At 48.4% G+C, this 24,886-nt stretch overlaps 1 protein-coding gene across 1 annotated transcript; it reads right to left on the bottom strand.

Annotated features, from left to right (window-relative positions):
* Positions 1 to 9,309: 9,309 nt before the first annotated feature.
* Positions 9,310 to 15,825, bottom strand: THEM5 (thioesterase superfamily member 5; the record flags this gene model as incomplete). Its single annotated transcript, XM_082667323.1, has 5 exons — positions 9,310 to 9,595; positions 9,887 to 9,997; positions 13,133 to 13,271; positions 14,592 to 14,793; positions 15,703 to 15,825. The coding sequence occupies 5 exons, from the start codon at positions 15,823 to 15,825 to the stop codon at positions 9,310 to 9,312; spliced, it is 861 nt and encodes a 286-aa protein (XP_082523449.1).
* Positions 15,826 to 24,886: the final 9,061 nt, after the last annotated feature.

Genomic DNA, 24,886 nt, shown 5'->3' with positions numbered 1-24,886 from the left:
TGGGGGAGCAGCTTCCTCTCCAGCTTGCTACCCCAGCCCAGTCCCGGGAAGAGCTGGCAGGGGCCTCCGTTGCCTACGTACAACCTCTTTTCCTGGATAAACACAGTTCTGTCTTTGCGGCCGTCAGGCCGGCCTTCTTAACTCCTCCCTTCAGGTTGCTAGCAGCAGGCCAGTCCTGTGCCCTGGGGCCTTCTCTGGCTGGGCCCTGGCTGCTTGGGAGTTGGGGAGGGCTGCAGTGAAAAGGGAGACAGCCATTAGTGGGCAGTGGCCTCCATCCCTTAATGCTACGCTGGCCCCACCCAGCCCTCCTAGGTGAAAGCCACAGGCACTGCGACACAAATGGTAACTTCTGCAAAGCCCTCCTTGCTGGAATCCTGCCTTGGCCCCCGTTGTTCAGTTCTGGAGACATCCCAGTTGCTCCCAGACAGAGTGATTTGTACTGACTGGTTCTCTCAATTACACTGGACCAGGGAAAAGGGACCAAGCTTGAAATTTCTGGACATAGAGACACTGAGGACAGAGCTGTTTCCATCAGTGAGTCAAGGTCAGGCTGTGTCCACCCACCGCCCCCATCCTTGTCAGAAGTGTGTTAAACTGTAAACATGGAGGATGTCTCCCCCTTCCTTCCCCTCCTTGAAGGCAGATCCTAGGAGACACAGGCCACCACTGACAAGATGAGACCATCAGCTGTATTCCAGGCACACTCACTATCCTTCATTCACTCCTTAGGGTGTTTGCATAAGCTATTTCCTCTTCTAGGACCACTTCCCCTTCACCCTTCAGATCTGGAGGCCCTCACTGACATGCTCCCGTTGAAATTAGGGGGTTCTCTTGTCTACTTTCACAGCATCCCATACTTTTCCTTTATGGTACTGTTCACAGTTTTGTTTTGTTTTTTTCTGTGATTTATTTCTGTGATTATTTAATGTCCTCCTCCCTTAGCAGACTGTAAGCATCACAAAGACAGTGCTTAGAACAAGGCAGGTGCTCAAGCAGGATCGTTGAATGGATGAATGATATTAAACAGAATTGTGTCTGAATTAGTTCATTTATCCCTTCATGGTGCTAGGTGCTGGGGAGACACAGAATGGGGAAGCAGACAGGCAATAATGACAGCAACAAGACAAATTGTGAAACTCAGGAAACAAGATGGTTATTCTGACATCTGACACTTGAGGGTTTGGGGGGAGCAAATGTTTCTTTTGTGGAGATCCCTGGTGGCACGCAGACCCTCCAGTCCTGTGGCTGCTGACTCAGCTCAGCCCTGGTGTCATTTCTGGGGAGGGTGGTCTGTGTGGAGTGCTGCAGCCGAGAACTCACAGCTGTGGCATCAGTCAGGTGGGTTGGGGATCTGAGCTCTGGGACTTACTAGCTGTGTGACCTCTGGCCTGTAACTTAATCTCTCTGGGGTTCACCTTTCCCATCTGAAAAATGGAGAGAAAATACCTAACTCTCAGAGTTGGCATGAAGATTAAACAAGATCACACATGCGCATCAGTTAGGCTGACTTCTGCTAAAAGTACATGAAAAGAGAAACCCCACTTCAATCTGACTTGACAATAAGGACATTTTTGTCTTCTATGATAAGCAGTCCAGAGGAAGGGTAGGGTTTAAGGAAGTTTGATTCTGTGGTTTCATTCATTCGTTCATTCATCCATAGTTATTGACTACCTACTATGTGCCAGGCACTGTATACTGCACTCTGGGGATATAGCAGTGAGAAAACAGAGAAATCTTCTGGCTAGATACTTTAGTGGGGGAAGAAAGACCACAGACAAAAATAACTGAGTAAAAAATACAGTTTATTAGATGGAAATCACTGTTGGGGAAAAAATTAAATTAGGGGAGGATCATAGAGGGTGTCAGGAGAGCATGCAATTTTACATAGTGTGGTCAAAGATGGCCACCTTGAGGATGTAACATTTCAATAGCGATATGAAGGAAGGAGGAAGGATATCTGAGGGAAAAGCATTCTAGGCAGAAGCAATGGAAATGCAAAGGCCCTGAGGCAGAAATATGCCTGGAGTGTTCAAGGAGGCGAAGAGGCCAGTGTAGCTGGAACAGAAGGAGTGATGGGGAGGTGAGGTCAGAGAGAGCGGGGCCAGACTCTTTGGGGGCTTGTAGCATTTGTAACAATTTTAGCTTCTTCTTGTGGTGAGCTGAGGAGTGATATGACTTGACTTATGCATTAAAAGGGTTGCTCTGGTGGCTGCGTTGAGAATAGAATAAAAGGAGTAAGGCTGTAAGTAGGGAACTCATATAGGAGAATATTGAAATAATCTTGGCACAAGATGATTGGGGCATGGATCTGTGTTGCGGTAGTCAGTTTCTGGATATATTCTGTAGATAGAGTCAGTAGGATTCCCTGATGGATCCATCCCCATTTAAGAGAAAGAATTATCCAAGGTTCTTGGCCTAAACAACTGGAAGAATGGAGTTGCCATTTACTGAGAGGGGGAAATATCAGGGGCTCAGTTTTAGATCTATTAAACGAGGAGATGTCTGTTAGACATCTAGATGGAGATGTTGAGCAAGCAGTTGGATATATGAATCCGGAGCTCAGAGGAGAGGCCCAGACTGGAAGTATAAATGTGGGCACCAAGAGAAATGTAGATGGAATTTAAAGTCACCAGATTTGATGAACTGAAGGTAGAAAAGAAAAAGGATCCAAAGACCGAGTCCTGAGTGCCCAACAGTTAGAGTGGGAGAGGAGGAGGAACCAGCTGTGCCAGATGCTGTGGGAAGGTCCGATAAAATAAGGACTGAGAGTTGACCATTAGATTTAGCCCTGCAGAGTCATTAGTGACTTTGCCAAGACCAGTTTCAATGGAGTGGTGAAGGCAAAAGCCTGATTGGAGTGGGCTTGAGAAAGAATAGAAGGAAGAGAGCAAAGACAACTCTCTGGAAGAGTTCGCTAAAAGAGTAGGGAGAAGTGGGGCAGTGGCCAGAGAGGGAGTAGCATCAAGAGAAAAAAATTTAAATGACAGAAATATGGTATGTTTGCTGATGGGAAAAATCAAATAGAAAAGGAAAACTGATAATGCAGAAGAGAGAAAGGAGAATATTTGGAGCAATATTGCCAAGTAGACTAGAAGAAATAGGTGTCATGCATAAGAAACAGAGCTAAGGGTGGTCCCCTGCCTGCTGTGTGAACAGTTCACCCACAGTTACTGGAGGGGAAGTAGAATAAATTGGTAGAGGTAGTAGGTGGAGAGGTGTGGTAGTGGGAGCTTGCTCTTTCTGAATACTTCTGATTTCTCAGTGAAACAGGAAGCAAGATCTTTAGCTGAGAGTGATGATGGGGGAGGAGGTGGTGCTAGGCATTTGAGTAGAGAGGACCAGGAAAGAAACAGTCGCCTAGGAAAGCAGGAGAGTGAATGATCTAGGAAACTGCAGGATGACTGCAGGGCAGTATTACGGGCCCACTTTAGGATAACGATCTAGGCTTTAAAGTGAGACCGGACAGCAAGGTTGTGTGGGTTTTCTCCAGCTGTGTTCAGCTGTGCAGTGCGCTGGGGAAAAATGGGCAGAGATTTGGATTTAGCCAGGGTTATGCTCAATCTTTGACAGTTCATTTTCCTCCTTTCTCTTGCCTTCCATTTCCTTCTCTTGGTGGATATTAAATTAAGGATGCACACAAGGGTGTACAGCAGTGGGATTGAAAACTGACCGCAGATAATCCACAACCTGGCTGTGTTAGTTGGGGTCTGGTGAGGAAAACAGCAGTTGTTAGATGGTTCAACAGAGGGAGTTTGACACAGGGAATTTGTTACCAAGGTGGTGGAAGAACAAAAAAGGCAAATAGGAAGATGAGGGCTGTCTAGCAGGATCTGTAACCATGGAGACACAGCCACTACTTGAGTTGCCTCCCAAAACAGAGAAGGGGAGAAATACCCTGACATCTCCTTACTTCCCACCTTCCAGTCTTCCACCAGCCTTCCAAAGCCAGATGACAAAGGAGACTGGGAAATGTATATTGCAGGCATTAGCCCTCTGCAGTCTAAGGCAGAGTAGGGGAAGGGTGGGGATCTGAGAGCCATCAAGCAAATGACTGACACACTGGGTAGCCAAACAATAAGACATCAGACCAGGAACTTGGAGATCACCTCATCTACTCTTTAGTTTTTATAGAGCAGGAAACAGACCCAAAGAGAAATGATGGCCGAACAGTAGCAGAGTTGAGACTAGAACCCAGATCTTCTATCTTAAAGAGCATGGTTCTTTCTTGTACCCCAGGGGTCTTCATAATTGAGCAGAGCTTCTCCCTTGAATGAGGGCCCAGGGTGTGGCCTCCGCACCTCTTCCAGCACCATTGCTGCCACTCAAGAACTATGTAGGTGGGCTTCCCTGGTGGCGCAGTGGTTTAAGAATCTGCCTGCCAATGCAGCGGACACGGGTTTGAGCCCTGGTCTGGGAAGATCCCACATGCCACAGAGCAACTAAGCCCGAGCGTCACAACTACTGAGCCTGCGCTCTACAGCCGCAAGCCACAACTACTGAGCCCGCGTGCCACGACTACTGAAGCCCACACGCCTAGAGCCCGTGCTCTCAAACAAGAGAAGCCACCGCAGTGAGAAGCCCGTGCACTGAAACGAAGAGTAGTGCCCACTCGCTGCAACTAGAGAAAGCCTGCGTGCAGCAACGAAGACCCAATGCAGCCAAAAATAAATAAATAAAATAAATTTATTTAAAAAAAAAAGAAAAGGAAAAAGAACTATGTAGATGACCCAGGGCCTTGACCTCCTTTTTCTCGTCAGTGCCACTGTAGAGGGACACTTAGAGGACTGGGCAGTACAGAGTGCTTTCCTGGGTTCAAGCCAGATGAAGAGACACAGAGGGGACAGACCTTTCCTCCAGGTCAGCAGACAACTGCTACAAGACTCCCTGGGCTTTTCGGCTAAATTGTCCTGTGTCCTTGAGCGGTGGCCTCAGGCAGCATGACTTGGCCACCAATGCTCACTGTAGGTGCTAGCAGGTGATAGGGTTGGTGATATACTGTGTCTTGCAGCTCTGGCTCCTCACCCAGGACCCGTGATAAATGACCTAACTCTGTGGTCTTAGTTTCAGGAAGACCTTAGGGGCCCCTTTTTTAAGAGCTGGTATGAACTATTGGTGTCCCTTGCCGTCTGGAACTGGTTGGTCTTACAATTGCCTTATTCACTCTTTGGTTTCTCTTGGCACTTGATTCAGACATTTGGAGAACACATATCCTTCAAGCAGAATAAGCTGATTCGAGCAGAATAACCTGCCACATTTGCCTGGATGGCCTGTTGGATTCCACCCCATCTGCCTATGTAGTAGCTGTAATTCCAATGAATGCACTACACATGGAATTGGTTTTTAAAGTGTGGAGGCAGAAACTCCCCTTGTTTCTGCCTAGAAAGCTGCAATACTTGGCCTCCTGGGAGAAGAGAGGCATCTGTCAAAGCCCTCGACACTAGAGAAGTATTCCAGCAGCTGATGACCTCATTCCCCTTACCAAGATCCCTGCCTGCCCACTTGGCCTTCTCCAGTCAAGGCTGACACTCCCAGCCTGGCTGTGGGGCCTTGCCTGAGAGCCTCCTACCTCTGTAGATTTCCAGCTTTTGCCTGTTTCTGTTAGAAGCTGGCCCCAGTAGAGAAGTGACAGTGTGCATCCAACCTCTGCCATCCTCAACACATGACTTCCAAAGTCATCCTGGGTGTTGACATCCAGTTTCCAGACGAGAGAAGAGAGAAGCAAGCTGTACTTGAGTTTCCAAGTACCACTGTTTCGGTTTCCTTCGTTTACTTGACTGCATAGGAAGGATAGAATATATTTCCCTTCTTCTCTTGGGAGTGTTTAAATGAAGATTAGGTCCTTTTTGACCGTGAATAAGGGACAATATGTTTTTGGTATACACTGATTTAGACTCTGGGCTTAATAGGTTATCAAAGGCAATCGTGAAAGCACAGGAGAAAGAGTTTTTATGTGAGTATATGGGGGAGGGCATAGTTGGCTGCCACAAGATTTCTTGTTATGGCCTCTAGTAAGTCTCCCGTTTTTGGAGGGCACTGGATCAAGTGCCTTCAAATCCACGTCAACCAATCTTTTGCTCGTTATTGAAGACAGATGGCTTAGGAAGTGTGTGGTCTAGTTACTAGAAAGAGAACCTGATCCACCCACCTCTCCACCACTGCTGAATTTGGGTCCAACTCTCTGACCCTGTTCCATGCGACAAAAACTTCCTTCTCTCTGATCCCCTGAATCCCCAGCCCTAGTCTCAGGTCCTGGAATCTTAGCTGAGGCCTGAACTTGAACTCTTCACTTGTCAGGATGAGGGTTTGGACACAGACCCATCCCTCCTCTGCCTATCCTCCTTTCAAACTGAGGCAGTGGCTGCTAGCTACTTACCAAACCTATTTCTCTTTCTTCTACAACATAGAGTTACATCATATTTTCCAGTCAACCTCCCTTGCAGTTTGGTACGGTCTTGTGACAGAGGAAACACTTTGAAGTTTGGCCCCCTAAACCTCCCTTGTTATTCTCTCTTCTGGCAACTGGATGTCAACACCCAGGCTGACTTTGGAAATCATGTGTTGAATCATGCTTGTCAGTCAGGTTCCTGAATGACTGCCAGACACCAAAAATTGGACTTTGTGTGAGTGAAAAGTACAGTCTAAGATACAGGTTAGATTATGGAGATGTAAAGGTTTATCTGTCTCAGCACTTGGCATTACCATACCTAATAATAAAATCCTTTATGACATGTCACTTGGAGCTCTCATTCTTTGGTAAAACTCCTCTAATCTTTGACCTCTCCCTGGACATCCCCTCCACCTACTGGGCTTGATGGAATCCTGCCTGTCCCTGTGGAAGCTGCTCAGTTTCCCACCCCTGTCCTCTGCAGGCCCAGAGGAGGTACAGTCTTCTCCTGGGTGGCCATTGCCTCCTCCAGTCCATTGTTCTTCCCCCTCACATCAAACCTTTCCTCCTTAGAAATGGGCACCCCTTCCTCCGGACCTCTTTCCCCACTGATGGCCTTGCCTCCTATTTCACTGAGGAAGTCGAGGTGCTCTGGGATAGATCCCGGCAACTTTCCATCCTGCCCTGCACGCCCCACTTCTTCCTTTTGGTCTCAGAGTCATGTTGATGCTGTCCCGTGACTCCTGTCTCCACTGTGCTCTTGATCTATCTCTAAGACCATAGAGCTGTTCTGTTGGAGGACACCTCTCTCTCTGCTAGGGTTTCAGCCTCTCTCCACTGGCTCCTTCCAAAACAATTTATAAATATACTGAAGTCTCTTTCTTTAAATAACGTAACAGCAACAACAACAACAAAATTCCTAGGAAGAGTCATCTAGCTTCACTCTGTCATTCCCATTCAGTTTTTCATCCACCATAATCTGGATTTTGTTCCCACCTCCTGGCAAAGAAGACCACCACCTTCCTCTCTGCCAAGTCCAAAGGCCTCTTTTTAGTTCCCATCTGCCTTGCCTTCTATTTAGCATTTGATACTGTTGACCTCGCCTTCTTAAGGATGGTCCATCCTGTCCTATTCTTAGCTTCCTTAGTGGGTTTTTTTTTTTTGTTTTTTTTTTTTTTTGTGGTACGCGGGCCTCTCACTGTCGTGGCCTCTCCCATTGCGGAGCACAGGCTCTGGACTCACAGGCTCAGCGGCCATGGCTCACGGGCCCAGCTGCTCCGCGGCATGTGGGATCTTCCCAGACCGGGGCACGAACCCGCGTCCCCTGCATCGGCAGGCGGACTCTCAACCACTGCGCCACCAGGGAAGCCCCCTTAGTGGGTGTTTGATTCTCTGCCCCAGCTTTAAGCCTTAATGTGACCAAAGGTTCTGTCTTTGACCCCTTTCCCTGTCCTTCCTTTCTCTCCCATCCTGTCACTTTCACACCCCTTGCCTCCTCTTCACTTTCATTCTGCATAATCCACTCCCAGGGATTCCATGTCAGTTTTGATACTGATGACTTACAAATCGAGTCAGTATGTCATCAGTTCTGAGTTCCAGATTACAATATCCAGGCTCCTGCTGGGGATCACCACGCGATGGGGGTTCCATGGGGTTCCATGCGTGTGAAACTGAGCTCATTATCTTCCCCCACCTCAAACCTGCTCCCCTGTATTCCCAATGATGCCACCTGGAACCACCAAGCTGGAAACTTGGAGTCATCCTTGAAGGCTCCCCTTCACAGATCCACTACATACAATTAGTGGCAAAGTTCTGTACTCTTTTGTTTGCAACATATTCCATATCTCTCATCTTCATGGCTTTGAACCATATCAGGTCCTTCCTATCTCTAGTTTGGAGCCCTGCAAGGGTCTCCTAACCAGTGCTCCCACCTTCAGTCTTGCTGACCTCTTATTGCCACCAGAGTCATCTTTTGAAAAAACAAAACTTTATGTCACTCCCAAACACTTTAAAGGCTCCCTATTGCCTACAAGACACAGTTCAAGCTCCATTGCAGGGTTTAAGGAGCCTTCCATGGCCTGCACCTGCCCTGACCCCTTCTCTTTCCCTAAACTCCTGCCCCACTCAACACCTTGCTGTTCTCCAAAGTTGCTGTGCTCTTTCATCCCTTAGTGCCTTTGCTCACAATAGTCCCTCTGTTTGGAATAGTCCCCTGCCTGCCTGATGGATACCACTTAACTTCTGAGACTCCGTTCAAGCACAGCTTCCTCTAGAAAGCCTTCTTTGATCGCTTTCCTAGAGTAAAATTGACCGTCCCCCTCTCTTTGTGTCTGCACTGCACCCATAACCAGAGCCACGGTGGGGTGGGAGGAGCTGATGGGGCACTCTGCTCCCGGCCCACAGTTGTGCATCTCGAGGCCAGGGGCCCTGTCTTTCATCGCTGTGTGCTTGGTGCCTCACCCAGTGCCTGGTCCCTGGCAGATCTCAGTACATCGCTTCTATTGGTGCTGGATGGGAAGGTGGGTATGTGGAAGGCCCTGGAAGGATTTTCATTTCCAACTGCAGAAGGGTCTTGGACTGCGAACGGGGCTGTGAGATTTTATTTATGCAAAGGAAAGTACCTTCTCCCTCACTTCACCAGTTACTTCCCGGACACCCCCCGCTGCTCTGGAGTGTGTCCCAGGTAGGCAAGGCGGTTGGCAGTAGGCTCTCCTGAAGGCACAGCGTGTAGTATTGAGATGAATCCTCTTCCAGCTGCAGCTGGAAGAAAGTACCTGCCAGAGAAGGGGGAGCCACGTGGCAGGAGCCAGAGCACGGATGGTAGGAGCTTGATGGGTTGCTCAAAGCACGTGCACCCAGTTACTCAGTACCTGGGTCCTCTCCTGTGGTACAGGTTGGGTCACTCATACATAGAAAAAAAAACCCTAGTTGGGTTTTCCCTCACTTTGTCTGTGTCTCCTGCAAGTACCCCACCCCACTCTAAAAAGCTGGACCCCGGCTTGGGACTGGATCCTTAACATTCCCCTTCTGTTTGTTCTGGGTGTCGGGGTGGCAGGACAGGGCCTGGGGCTGAGGCTCTCTCTACCTGAAGCTTTGGTGTAAATGGTCTGCTGGTCCGTGCTCTGGGCGACGCAGGATATGTAAAGCTTCTGGTCCTCAACCTTTTCCATGCCAACGTTCAGCACAGCCAGAGAGCCCATACGGATCAAGCTGGGAGAGGAGGCGGCTTAGCCCCTCCCTCACATGAACCCCTGGCCGCCATCCCTTTACCTCTCTGTCCCCCATCCTTCTCTTCATCCCGCCCTGCCTCAAGGACTAAAGTGGTTCTCGGCTCAGGGCCCATCTGCCAGCGACCAGAATCTGACAGCAGAGGTTGCATTCCGGCCGGGAACCAGAGGACCGTGTCGCTGGGGAAGGAGAGTGACAGGCAGGACTTCTACACCTCAACTGCCACGCATGGCTGTCCCCTCAACGGCCAACACCCCAAGGATCCGTACTTACTTTTTGAACCTGATGTTGAGATTGTGTGTGAACAGCCCCTCTCCAGCCAGGTAAGCAGTTTTAGAGAAGGTCTCGTCTATCATGGCTGCCAGTGACCCTCCGTGGGCAAACCTAGTGGTGGGGGCAGGGGGCAAGGCCAGGGCTGGAACAACCCCACCTCCATCTTTCCCCAGGAATGGAAAGGAAACAGATCTGGATCCCGTCTGATCAAACCAGTCAAAATCAGCTGATTTGTCTTCCATGTCGCTACAGCATGTGTTAGTAACCACTGATACCATGATTTTATTTCACCGGGAAAAAACTTTTTTTGTTGTTAGAGTTAATGGAAAAACCTTTTTCAGATTCATCGGCTAATTACTGGCGGCAACTACCATAATTTGGAAAGGTGCACTCCTACAGGGAATGATAAAGCCCCTGAACTTTTGGGCTTTAGCCTCTAAACCATGACCTTGGGCCAGCTCTCACCTCACTAGTCACTATGGCCAGTGTTGAGCCCACATTTTCAAGATGGGTAAACGTGGAACTTAACTTAGAACCTATAAAGTGCTGACGAGATAGACCCCCGAGCAGTGCTGCCGGTGGAAAGCCGAGAGCCGGCTTCAGCAGGATGATGCCAACACTTGCTTTGTGTATATCACATAAAACTCTCATTCTCACTTGTGTAAGCTGACCTTCATGCCAAAGCTCCATTGCTGGTTAAGCTGGGGACAATAGAAAGGCACCCAGCTGGGGGCCATGCAACCACACCCACCTGGTTTGACTCCTTGCCTCCACGTTCACTACATGTTTGATCTTGTGTAAGTTGCTAAACCTTTCTGAGCTTTAGTTTTCTCAGTGTGAATTGTGAGTAAAAATAATTTCTATCTCATCAGATCAAATGAGGTAATGTTTACAAAACCTCATGTACGCTTCTAGTCACCTCCCTTCTCCTATTGCTTGAAGGAGGGGAAGAGTTGTTGCCAAAGAACCCTAAGCCTGCTCTTCCCTCGTTGTCCTCACTGGCCAGGCAGGAGACCCATCCGCAAGTGTGTAGGTGCTTCAGGGTAGCTCTTGGTCAGCCAGAAGCCTACCCGGCCTCATTGCCTAGGGGCTGGGTGGGTACTTGTCAAGATAATAGAAAATACATATATTGGTCTCTGTCCTTGATTCCTGGCACAGAGCTCCTGAAACTCTCTATTTCCTGGGTGATAGGAGTGTCTTTTCTAATGAGGCAACTCCCGGCTGGTTGAGAGCTGGTCACCAGAAAGACCAAGCCATGATTGGAAGCTTGGAATTTTCAGCCCTGCCCCCCGCCCCTCCCCCAATTCTCTTGAGAAGAGAGAAGGGCTGAAAATGGAGTTAATGATTGATCATACCTATGTGTTGAAGCCTCCATAATAATTCCAATTAGTATGGGTCTCAGAGAGCTTCCAGGTTGGCGAACACATCCACACTAGAAGAGTGGCGCACCCCAACACCGCAGGGACGGGAGCTCCTGCGCTTGGGATTCTCCCAGACCTTACCTTATGGGTTTCTTCCACCTGGATGTTCATCCTTTAGCATATCTTTAATAAACTGGTAACTATAAGTGTTTCTCTGAGTTCTGTGAGTGGTTCTAGTAAATTAATCCAACCACAGGAGAGGGTTCTGGGAACCACCAACTGTAGCCAAATCAGACAGAAGTTGTGGGTAACCTGGGGACCTACACTTGCCATTGGCATCTGAAGAAGGGTGGGAGCTGTCTTGTGGGACTGAGACTTTAACCTGTGGAATCTGGCACTACCTCTAGGTAGACAGTGTCAGAATGGAGTTAAATTGTAGGACACCCAGCTGGCGTCACAGAGCATTGCTTGTTGTGGGGAAAAATCTGCGAACATTTGGTGACCAGAAGTGTCGGAAGGGAAGTGTTCTATATGAGAGTAAAGGAGACTCACAGGAAAGACAGACGTAGCAGGGAAGAACTGGGTTTTTCCTTACCCAGGAGATAAACTGAACTGGGTTTTTCTAATTTGGCGCTCATTTCTTCTCTGGACCCCCTCAGTCCTCTGGCTTCAGTGTTGGGTGGTCCTCTTCTGACTCCACGGCCCCACCTCCATGAGGCCCTAAATAAAGTCAGCCACACTCCATCCTATCCCTGCCTTCTTGGGGGTGTTCCTCTTCAGAAGGGAGGGGACCCATGGCCTGGGTAGAGCTCTGACCTAGTCCCCCAGTGTCTGCCTGCACTAGTGTGGAAATCAGTGTCCCCATGGAAGATACCTTAAGGATGGCCAAGGTGACAAAGGGCTGCAGTCTGAATCCATGGCCTGTAGAGGTGCTGACATCTATTAAGCTCTTTGAGTTCTGTTTAACTGCAACTGAGTCTCTCTCAGGCCTTGGGACCCTAAAGCTTCTCTTCCCCCTCCTCCCTCTTCTCCCTTGCAGGAATTCTGAAACCAACAATAGCATTCAGTGAGTGTCTAAAGCAGGAACAAGGATGGAGAAGGCAGACACCCGTGGACACGGTGACCCAGTATTCTCGGGCAAGAAGCTCAGGGCCAGCCTGATTTCCCTCGTGAATGTATTTATGTCCCGTGTGAGTTCTTTCCTGGGTCTATTGCCAGTTTGGAGGCAATGGAGTACAGTGGGAGAAGCAATGGACTTGGAGTCCCAGCTCCTGGATTAGAGACCTGGTCCTGACCTTGATGGCCTGTGCTACCTTGGGCAAGATAACTTACCTCTGTGTGCCTCGGTTTGCCCATGGATAGAAGGTGAAGTTTGGATAGATGGCCTGATAGCTATATTGTGCTTTATGGTTTATAAGCACATACATATAGGCCCATAATATCATATCTATCAGCTATTCTGGAAGGTAGATATTATTGCACCAAGATTTAGGTAAGGAGACTGAAGGCTAGAGGTTAAATTGCTTGCTCGGTATCTCCAAGCAAGCCTGACAGAGCAGGACTAGGAGCCTGGCTCCTAATTCCAGATCCTGTCTTCTTCCAAGTCCAACACATCCTTCTCACAGTGGCTTCTAAGACCCCTTCTTACTGGAAAATTCCCAGACCTGAATAAGGAGGCTCTTTTTTATCTGCACAGTGGGGACTGGACCAGATGACAGAATATCCTTCCAAGTCTGTGAGACTGGAGCCCAGAGCTTCCCACTCCCAACCCAGCTCCTTAGAGAGAGGTACAGACCCCAGAGCCTGGTTGCACCCAATCCATCTCCTGACCCAAGCCCAGGAAGCAGCCAAAGATGTCCCCCACTGGTCCTGCCTGTGGCCTTACCCTGGGGGCCCCTCCAGGTAGGGGCCTGGTTGGAAAAGACAGACAGACTTCTTCTTGGATGGGTGGAAAAAGATGACATACTCGTAGCCTTGTCCTTCCGTTTCGATACACCTGGTGAAGATGTGACAGTCACTTTTGTCTGGGGAGAGATGGGGAGTGACAGCTGAAGAAAGGAGTGTGTGAGGGCATGGGGCCCAGTCAGGATGAAGGGCCAGTCGTTCAGCAGCATGGATGGAGCCTGGTCTCAGGTATAGGGTTGAGGAGAGAACCAGAGGACATACAGGCTCTGCTCTCAGGGAACCTTCAATTGGAGAGCAAGGTACGGACCTGTCCTCAGGGCCCTCGGTCTGAGGGGGACACAGCCCTGTCCTCAGGGAGCCCTGGGTGTGTGGGGACACAGCTCTGTCCTCAGGGAGCCCTGGGTGTGTGGGGACACAGCTCTGTCCTCAGGGAGCCCTGGGTCTGTGGGGACACAGCCCTGTCCTCAGGGAGCCCTGAGTCTGTGGGGACACAGCCCTGTCCTCAGGGAGCCCTGAGTCTGTGGGGACACAGCCCTGTCCTCAGGGAGCCCTGGGTCTTGAGGAAGAAACACCCATGAAGTTCCCTGGCTGAGAATAGATGTAGGGTCGGGGCAGGTCAGACTTTAAGAGACCTTAAACATTGAAAATTAAAGTGTACGGCATTTAATTCACATATAATTCAAAATAACCATACTGAACAGAAAAATAAGTGCAGAAGAGGCCCCCAAAGTTCTGATTATTTTTCTCAAGGCGACTATAAGAACTATATCCTTTTTGGATGGAATCCAAAGTCTTCCAAAAATTTTGGTGCACCTGCTTTGTTTTTTCCCTAAACCCAATGTACCACCCATTCATCACTGGGCTGGAAGAACACATATGTGAATGAGAGAGACAAGTTAACACGCACGCGTGCTCACACACACGCACACGCAGAGAGATCAAAGTGGAAAACTCTATCACTCGGATCCATGGGTGTTTCGGGAGAGCCTCTGGGCCTAGCAGAGCAGGGATGGTGTGCGGAGGTCTGCAGTGGTCAAGGGAGAGTCCTCAGACCTTTGTGGGGTGGGCAGGAGGACTTGGGATAAGGCTTGAGAGTAAGGGAAGCAGCCCTGGTGAGAAGGCAGCGGGGCAGGGAGCTGAGTCAGCAGTTCTCCAGTGGGTGCACTCTGGGCTGGGAGCAGAGGTAGCTGCTAGGGTGTGCTCTCTTCCCCTGGGAGGAGGGGAGCCAGGGGCCTGAGAGGATGCTTTTCTCATCCACCTGCCTGGGGCTGCAGCGGGAGGGGCGGAGTTAGCAGAAAAAACTTCTGGCCGAGAACTGGCACAGAGCTTGTGAATTTCCTTTTTGAGCGACTCTGACCACAGGGAAGGGGGCTGGCTGATCTGACCCTGGTGGGCTGGGGTGCATGTGTGCCAATGGGCCCTCTGCGCCCAGGCCTTACCTGAGGAAACTGTTAACACTAATGGGAGCTTGAGCCCCTGGATGTGGTTTCTGTTGGACTTGAAGGAGGGCAGTCTGATCCAGCCATCGGCCTTAGTTTTCTCCAGAAATTTGTGGTACAGGTTCAGCATGTCTGGACACCAGCTGGCATTGGGGAGGGCATAATTCTTCAAATCTGTCTTCTCCTGACAGAATCTTGAGACCTGGGCAGGAAAAATCAGGGAGACTAGACAGCTTCCTGGGAGGTGGGCTGCTGCTTGGGCTTCGGGACCTGTAGGTAGTGTGCTCCTGGGTTCCTGGGCTCTTCAATCCCTTCTTCCAGTGTTGACTTGAAGGAAATGGCCCTTGGGGACTCCTGTGGGTGACCAGGGAAGGGGACACTAATGTGCAAAGGAAGGGAAGGAAAGGCATGGCGGCTGACAGAGGCATGCTGCTCTGTGGTGGCACATTAAAATTGTCCTCTTTTAAAGCCTGTGAGCTGTTCTTTGAGGCTGAGAACGGCTAGTATTAGCCCCACCTTGCAGATGGGGAAACTGAAGAAACACGGCTAAGCTTGCCAAACTTGTGAGTGTGCGAGCTGATGGTCAGACTAGAGCTCATCCTGAGACACTGTCTACCCTGGGGGTGTGACCACGGGTGAGGACCACTGTTATCACCCCCTCACTTCAGGGGCTACTCCAGCTCTGTCCATAGCCGTGGGCCTGCCCGGGGAAGGGGGGATCCTTTGAAACCTGTTTTGGGTGCGGTACCTTCGGTGGGATGAGGAGGGGTCCTCTGTGATGCCGGATGCTCACGCACCAAACGCACCCATGGGCAGCCGGCGCACGCAGGGTCCTTTGTCTGGGGGTGTCGCAACTCAGCTGCAACAGTCTGAGTTCCGTAGGAGGAAAGTGAGTGGTGGCCACACAAGATTCAGATCAGGTTGAAAGTAACCTGGTAGTCTTAGTTGTGGTTGTCTTAGTTGTTGGTTTCCTTTGCCAAATCAAATAGCTCCCAACAAACTGCTCACCTGCCCCGGCCACAATCTGGGAAGAGGAGATTTGGGGTGCTCCCTACACCCGCGGCCCCCAGGAGAAGGGCTGCCCATCTGGCTGAGTGGGGCACTCACTCACCAGGGAGTCCATGGAGGATCCGAATGCTGAGGCAGGGCTGAACGTGGGCAGGATGTAGGGGCCGCCAGGAAGGGCTCCGTGGTGGCTAGGTCTTGCTGCCACCTGGAGGCCTCTTCTCATCATGGCTGAGCGCTGGGATCGGGTCGGCAGGGCTGCGGCAGCGAGGCGAGTGGTGCACTTTTTCGGCTGCACCTTGGGGCTGTCGGGGCCGCCACCTCTGAGAGAAGCCTCACTCTTTGTCACAAAGCTTTCATTAGCAAGCTGCCACCGCAGATGATTAGGCAAGGCTGGGCTGGTTTGATAAAACACCCATAGATGCTTGGGGACTTTACCTGGTCCAGCGTCACCCCCCAACCCCAGCACTTGGGGAGGGGCAGATGCTGCTTGGGCATGAATGCATAGCAGGATTGGCCTGAGTTCAGAAAGAAATATTTATTAAAGGAGCAAAAAAGTACATAATGAAATCGTATAGCGTATATGAAACTTTGGAGAGTTGCCCCGGAGTTTTTCTGGGGAGAACTCAGGAATATTCCCAGAAAGATAAGGGAGGTCTAATCCTTGATTGGAGGCTACTGGTGGAGTGTCTGCGTGTGTTGGTGGAGTGTTTGTGGCAGGTGCTCTGCAGCAAGACTCTGAAACCTCTGGTATGATCCTGGGACTCAGAAAACCAACTCGCAGCCCTCAGCCACTCCCTTCTTCTATCTCATACAGAGGGCAGCCCAGGCAAGCCTCCCCCTGCTGGTCCCTGGTGAGGACAGGGTGGGGAGGCGTGGGGTGGGGTGGGGGGAGACCTTGGAAGGGGAGGCCAGAAAATCATTCAGGGAGGGAGCAGCTTAGCAAGGGCATTCTGTGCTTTGGGAACCCCAGGGAGCGGGTGATGGCAGCAGACAATGCTGGGAGTGAGGCAGGGAGCGGGGCAGAGGAGGCTTTGCTGATGACGAGCCTGGAAAAGAGCCAGCTTTGAGTGGGGGAGTGGGGAGGAGTGTTCAGTGAGCATCTGCAAGGGTGCGTGGTATTTCTTGTACTGAATTAAAACTGCCAGTTTTCAACGAAAAGTCCCAGATTTTAATGCACTAGAATAAAGTGTGTTCTAAAGGTCAGAACTATGCAAAGATGAAATTATAATGATGATGATGATGAGTTTGGTAGGTTCTGAAAGATCTTACTGATTTAATATGGAAATTTAAAGACTTTATCCCACCTCCTGTAGTTAGCTGTCCTAGAAGACTAGGATATAAATATTTTCCTCATCTCTTGTCAAGGTTTGAAGGAAACTTCTTCAAGGACTGGGGGAACCCAGTTTTTTGGTTGATTTAGTCTCTGGGTCTAATCATAAATATTTGAGTTAGTTGTCAACATTTAAAAACAGGGAGTTGGGACTTCCCTAGTGGTCCAGTGGTTAAGAATCCACCTTCCAATGAGGGAGACGCGGGTTCCGTCCCTGGTCGGGGAACTAAGATCCCACATGCCATGGGGCAACTAAGCCCGTGCGCTGCAACTAGAGAGAAGCCCTCGCACCACAACTAGAGAGGAGCCTGTGTGCCACAACAAAAGATCCCACATGCCGCAACTGAGACCCAAAGCAGCCAAAAATAAATAAAATAAAATAAAATAAAACAGGGAGTTTCATACAAAGCAGAAGGCCAAGGACCTCCAGATAAGTGGAAAAATCTGGCAACAGGATCTTCATTCCTTTGCAGTAGTTGTGGAGAGGATGAGCATGCCCCGTGTCCTCTGGCTTGCCCCACCCTCCCCTGATACTGAGCATTCCTTCATTCCCTCTGCCAGCCTCTATGTGTGATACTTGATTTGGGAGATGGGACTCGAGGAGGAGACAGGAGTGAAAAGAGGAATCTTAGAAAGGGTAGACGGACTGAAGGGGAGGCTGAGGAAGAGGGAGTAGGGAGAAGGAGAGGGATCCACAGGGGGCCCCGGAGGCTGGAAGCTGATCCCAGGAAGGTTGTCCCAGGAGGAGGCAGGGGCTGTCATCCCAAGAAGAATCAGTAGCTGAACCTGGAAAAGGAAATCCTTGTTTCATTGCCTGAGTTCATTGTCTGCTTCCTGACACAGAGCTCCTAAATCCCTTGAAGTTTCCTGGGTGACAAGAGTATCTTTTGTTCCAATGAGGTGACTCTGAGTGGACACCAGATAGCCTCAGGAGTGGGGGTGGTCACCAGAAAGACCAAGCCATGATTAGAAGCTTGGGATTTTCAATCTCACCTCCCATCCTTCAGGAAGGGGAGGGGGTTGGAGACTGACTTAATGATCCATCATCCCAACGTGATGAAGCCTCCATAAAAATCCCAAAATTTAAAAAAATTCCGGGTTGGCACACCCCACCTCCATGGGGACAGAAATTCCTGCGCTCAGGATCCTCCCAGGCCTTGCCCTATGTATCTCTTCATCTGACTGTTCATGTGTATCTTTTATCATACCCTTCATTAAATCGTAAGCTGGTAAACGTAAGTAAGTGTTTCTCTGAGTTTGGTGAACTGTTCTAGCCAACAATCAAATCCAAGGAGAGGAGGGCTCATGGAACCTCTGATTTGTAGCCAAGTCAGACAGAAGTTGTGGGTACCTTGGTGACCTATTACTTGCGACTGGCATTTGAAGTGGGGCACAGTCTCGTGGGACTGAGCCTTTAACCAGTGGGGTCTGCACTAACTTTGGTTAGTGTAAGAATTGAATTATAGGGCATCCAACTGGTGTTGCAGAGAATTGCTTGGTGTGGAGGAAAACCCCACACATCTGACATCAGAGGTGTGTGTGAAAGTAAAGGGGAAACACAGGAAGGTTTTCCTGTAGGCATCCTCCTACTTTACTAGTTGTTTTGCAATTTTTGGTTAAGTCAACTTTCAAATCCTTACATCATCATGATTACAAAAATTTTGTTCTCAGCCTTGCCATATGCTATAGTTAGTTTTTATTTCTTGTATAACTTTTATTTTCCTTGAATTGATAATATCTAAGGTTCAACTGGATGCTGTGGTCCAGGAGAATACAGGGAAATTAAAGGACAGTGGTTGAGATGACCAGCCTCCATTTCCCAGCTGGGAGGGGGGAAGAGTGAAAATAAAAGAAATGAAGATCTGGCGATGTCTGTGATATTTAAGAGCAGGAATAATGGGATCAAGGGTATGACAGATGGAAGGTAATTAGAGAGAAAGATATCTGAGGAGAACGTCTATGGGGATGGCAAAATCGTATGTGGGGTGCTGAATTCTGGTGGCTGGCATAAGATGGAGGAAGTTGGTTGTCCAAGGCCATCTAGGAAGAGAAAGATTAGGATTGTGAAGAAAGTGCTCTTTTCCCCCTTTTGGACTCCTTTCCCACCATTTCACACATCTTGTGGAGTCTTTCTGCAACACAGAGCTCTTCCGACACGTGGGCTGGGAATTCACCTACCCAGGGAGGCGGAAAGGTGCTTGGCTAGTGTCTCGAACATGGTCTTTGGCCACAGCCCTTCTCCTTCTGTGTGAACTCAGCTCAGAGAGAACAAAGAACACTCGGCTCAGAGAAAAAGCTTCGCCCCAGACCTGGATAAGCAATTAGAAAACAGGGAAGTCAGTGAAGGTTCAGCGTAATTCAGAACTCCTGTTGGATTCTCATTTAGCTTGTTGTCTGCCTGGTGCATTTCCTGTTTGGGACCTTGTGGGGGAATGTTGAGTTTGGGGCTTCTCTGGCTGAGACATGACAAATCCTCAGAAGCACATCCTGGGCCTGACCTGGCAGGTGGTGCCCAGAAGAACCAGCAGTGGTGTGCTGATAAGTGGTAAGGGATTAACAGCTCCTGGTGGGGCGGAGAACTCTAATTGGTAGCATTTGCCAGCTTTTGTTGTGTAAATATTCCCATGATGGCTGATTTCAGGCTACCAATATGATGCCACTGACCCTGACCATGAAGCTGGGAAGAGGTGTGCTCAACCAGCTCTTGCAAGCTGGTAGGCACTGGCTCCGGCACACCACTGAACTGGAAAATTTTTTGGCTTGGAGCGAAGCAACACGGGTAACCAAGGCTGTGGTAGGTTTGGCAGGTCACTTCTTGGTCCGGGTCCTCCCAAATGTAAACTCGTGCCCTCTTCTCTCTTTTCAAGTTCCCTTCCCTCACAAGACTGACTATGCAATAGCACTTAGTCTCCCCAGCCTTCCCTCCTCCCTTGCTGCCTGCCAAACAAGTTCATAGGACATTTTTTTGTTTAAAGATTTTTGTGTTGTTTCAAGACATTTAAAGAGGAAAATTATAACATTTCCAGAAATCTTACAAAGTCCTCCTCATCTTGGGGGGAGCTGGAAGTCTTCTCAGATCATTCTGGACATGTGGTGGATCTCCCCTGATGGCCAGCAGGGCTGGCTGGCTCCCTGCTGTGATGGGGGATTCCCAGCACTTTGGAGGAGTTCTGTCTGGGATGACACCCATCTGGCCTTTCTGGATGAGGAAGGAACTTCCCTGGTAGCCTTCCTAGACACCATTGCTATTTAGTGCACTGTGAACTGAAATCCCTCCTGAAGACTCGGCCCTATAGGCTCACACAGGGCAATTTCTGGAGGGCTCCCTGACTGCCCATCTCCCTATCAGTTCATGGCTGATCTCCAGACTCCCGCCCAGGCTGGTCCTGCCCTCAGGGACACTTGGTTTCTTGACCTTCTTATGAGCTAAGCGTCAGGGGGCAGGCTGGACATGAGCCGCTGTGCACTCAGAGAGCGATGGGCAAACTTGAGGGCCCCAAGAGGGGGCTGTGCTGGCCATGTTCCATTCAGGAGTTGCCACCATAGAATCCAGGCCCAGTTGCCAGCTCTTCTCATTTTCCCAAAAAAGCCAGCACAAATCCAGATTTTTATGTGAAAACTTCTAACGTTTAAATGTTGCAACTAATGTATAAAAATTTTGCATGAGCCAGACTCTGATTGGATCTTGTCTTGCACGCAGCTGATCATGTCCCCTGGTTCTAAGCTCATTCTTGGGCCTTTCTCACATCGCTCTTCCAGAAGTTTCTTGCTTGTCTGCCCCAGATCTGTCCTCTCTGAGTCCTCCTAGGTCAGCTGTCTTTTCCTGGTTCCCTCTGGGAGGGGCTTTCCTGAGATTCATTTTATACTCTGGTACCCACAGTGGGCCCTTTGGAAAGGAAAATATGTTGGAACTGATTAATCATTTGGCTCTACGGTGCTTCAGGGTTTTTGCTTTATCCAGTTTCTAAGGTTCTTGGTCTTTGCTGTGGGTGGGAAGTGCTAATGGGAGGCTCGGCCTCAGGCTGGTCAAGACAGGAGAAAAAGCTGTCTTCACCGAACGTGGGACACCGGGTGGAGTTAAAAGCAGTTGTTGCTAAGTACTCTGCCCAGAGGGGCTCTGGGTGGGCTGCTGGGATGCTCACCTGGGAGAAGAATAACACAGGGAACGCAGGGCTGTGGCAGAAGACCCCATGCCCAGGGGAGCTGGGAAGCTGATGGGCAGCTGCTGGCTCCAAGTGCTGCTGCCTGGTGTGGTCACTGGGCTGAAGGAGGGGGGCCCCCCCGGCAGAGGACAGGGTCAGGGAACTAGGCCAACCGAGGGAAGCCTGAGCTCCTCCCAGAAACGTGAGAGGTCTCCCAACTGCTCAGCTGGAACTGATTTCCTATTTGTGAAATGCTAAGAGGCAGAGAGAGGCAGGATCTCTAAGCTCAGAAAGTGACAAATCCTGAAGGGGTGTGTGTGTGTGTGTGTGTGTGTGAGCGTGCACATGTGTGCTCATAGGCCTGGCCAGGCCTGCACCTGAAATTCCCCCTTTCTCATACCCAATCACTTGAGAGGTGGTACCTTCAAAACCAATGGGACAGTCACATCTGTTTTCCAAGTGTGGGGTACAAAGTAAGGTCACATTCATTTTATTTATTTATTTATTTAACATTTATTTATTTATTTGGCTGCGCCAGGTCTTAGTTGCAGCCCGCGAGATCTTCGTTGCCACGTGCGGGACCTTTAGTTGTGGCATGTGAACTCTTAGTTGTGGCGTGCAGGATCTAGTTTTCTGACCAGGGATTGAACCTGGGTCCCCTGCATTGGGAGCACAGAGTGTTAACCTCCTTGTGGCACAGTGGTTAAGAATCCGCCTGCCAATGCAGGGAACACGGGGTCGAGCCCTGGTCTGGGAAGATCCCACATGCCACGGAGCAACTAAGCCTGTGCGCCACAACTACTGAGTCTGCGCTCTAGAGCCCGCGAGCCACAACTACTGAGCCTGTGTCCCACAGCTACTGAAGCCCACCTGCCTAGACCCATGCTCTGCAACCAGAGAAGCCACAGCAATGAGAGGCTCGCGCACCGCAACCAAGCTGCTCGACGCAGCTAGAAAAAGCCTGAGCACAGCAACGAAGACCCAACACAGCCAATAAATAAATAAAATCATATTTTTGCTTTTACTAGAAACACCTTATCATAATAGTATTTTAAATGAGATCAATGAAACAGAATACGTCAGTCAGTTTTATGCTTGTAATGTGACTGACAAAGGACTCCTGGAATGTAAGTGACAGCTCTGCTGTTTTCTTGTGTTTGCTCTTCAAAAGTTTGCCTTACTCAAATTTCATTTTACAAAAGACCTATATTAGTACCTGTTTTCACTAACTGAAAGGTACCTGAAGAGGATTTTCGCTTTTATGAAAAAAGTTGAAAAGCAAAAGTAGCATTCAGCATTTTACAGCCAGCCTTTTATTTTTTTTATTTTAAAAAATTTTCTTGGCTGCCGTGCTGCATGGCATATGGGATCTTAGCTCCCTGGCCAGGGATTGAATCCACGCCCCCTTCCATTGGAAGCACGGAGTCTTAACCACTGGACCGCCAGGGAAGTCCCTACAGCAAGTCTTTTAGATGCAGTGGGTACCCTGAGCAGCAGCAAGAGTGGCACTGCCAACTCCTTCCCAGGGAACTACACTCAACATCCCAGCAACAAGCAGCCACAGCTTTGAAGTGTGCTGTGAGCATCTGTGCTTTATCTCCATTTATTTGCAAGATGTATCCTTAGGTAATTGCTTCTTTGCTTTACACTATTTCAGTTTATGAAAGGTTTCATAGGAACACTGTACTTTGGGATAATGGGGGAAACATGTACTTGCAGTTTTCTCAATTACTTAAAAAAAATTATTTATTTGGTTGCACCGGGTCTTAGTTGTGGCAGGCGGGCTCCTTAGTTGCAGCATGCAAACTCTTAGTTGAGCTATGCATGTGGGATCTAGTTCCCTGACCAGGGATCAAACCCAGGCCCCCTGCATTGGGAGCGCAGAGTCTTAACCACTGCGCCACCAGGGAAGTCCCTGTACTTGCATTTTAAGTATTACCTTTTTTAACAGCTTTGTTGAGATAAAATTTAACATACAATTCACACGTTAAAGTATATAATTCAATGCTTTCTGTATATTACATTAAATTTTAAAAGTTGTGGTAAAAAAATATAACATAGAACTAGCCAGTTTAACCACTTTCAAGTGTACAACTCAGTGGCATTAATTACATCCACAATATTGTGTAACTATCACCTCTATTTCCAAAACTTTTTCATCATCCTGAAAAATTCTGTACCTATTAAACAATAACTCCCTATTCCTCCCTCTCCCCAGACCCCTTTTAACCTCTATTCTATTTTCTGTCTCTATGAATTTGCCTACTCAAGAGACTTCACGCAAGTAGAATCATACAATATTGGTCCTCTTTTGTCTGGCATATTTTGCTTAGCATGTTTCCAAGGTTCATCCATGTTGTAGCATGTGTCAGAATTTCCTTCCTTTTAATGGCTGAATAATATTCTATTTTATGGATTTTACTTACCCATTCATCTGCTGATGGACACTTGGATTGCTTCTACCTTTTAGCCATTGTGAATAATACTGCAATGAACACTGGCATATAAGTACCTGTTTGAGTCCCTCTTTTCAATTCCTTTGGAATGGCTGGGTCATATGGTAATTTTATGTTTAGCTTTTCGAGGAACTGCCAAACTGTCTTCCATAGTGGTCACACCATTTTATATTCCCACTAGCATTGTCTGAGGGTTATGCCAACACTTGTTATTTTCCACTTGGGTTGTTTCCACCTTTTGGTTATTATGAATAATGCTGCTATAAACTTTTGTGTACAAGTTTCTGTGTGGACATATGTTTTCATTTTTCTTGGACATATACCTAGGAGTAGAATTCCTGGGCCATATAGTAATTCTATGTTTAACCTTTTGAGGAACCACCAAACTGTCTTCCATAGCAGCTGCACCATTTTGTATTCTGACCAACAATGTAGGAGTGTTCCCATTTCTTCATATTCTCGTTGACACTTGTTATTTTCCATTAAAAAATTATAGTCATCTCAGTGAATATGAAGTGTGGTTTTGATATGCATTTCCTTAATGACCAATGGTGTTGAACATATTTTCATGTGCTTGTTGGCAATCTGTATACCTTCTTTGGAGAAATGTCTAATCAAGTCCTTTGCTCATTTTTAAATTGTGGGCTTTTTTTGGGTTGAGCTTTAAGAATTTTTAATATATTCTAGATATTAAACCCTTATCAGATATATGATTTGCAAATATTTTCTCCCATTCTATAGGTTGCCTTTCTACTTTCTTGATAATGTCCTTTGATGCACAAAAGTTTAAAATTTTTATGAGGTCTTGTATGCGGCAACTTTGCTGAATTCGTTTATTAGCTTTAGTTTTTTTTGTAGATTCTTTGGGATTATCTACATATAGACCCTGCCCCACCACCCCAATTCATATGTTGAAATCCTAATGCCCAGTGTGATGGTATTAGTAGGTGGGGCTTTGGGGAAGTGCTTAAGGTGGAGCCCTCATGAATGGGATTAGTGTCCTTATCAAAAAGGATCCAGAGAGATCTCTAGCTCCTTCCACCAAATAAGGACAGGTGAGAAGGTACCAGATATGAACCAGTAAGTGGGCCCTCACCAGAAGGTGACCATGTTGGCATCTTGATCCTGGACTTTCCATTTTAACTGTGAGTAATAAATTTCTGTTTTTTATAAGCTACCTGGTCTGTGGTATTTTGTTACAGAAGTCCAAATGGATTAAAACACTTAGGAAATGAATACAGGCTCCTTCCAGTGATGCTATTACCAATACTATGCTATTGGTAAGATACAATAACACAGCCTATGTTAAAATGGCACAGTAGTTTAATCCTTAGAATCCAAGACAACAGATGTGAGGTA

The sequence above is a fragment of the Grampus griseus genome (assembly GCF_964374135.1).
Source record: "Grampus griseus genome assembly, chromosome: 1".
Lineage (NCBI taxonomy): Eukaryota > Metazoa > Chordata > Mammalia > Artiodactyla > Delphinidae > Grampus > Grampus griseus.
The sequence above is the reverse complement of the archived record's forward strand: the minus strand, read 5'-3'. Positions and strand labels throughout refer to the sequence as shown.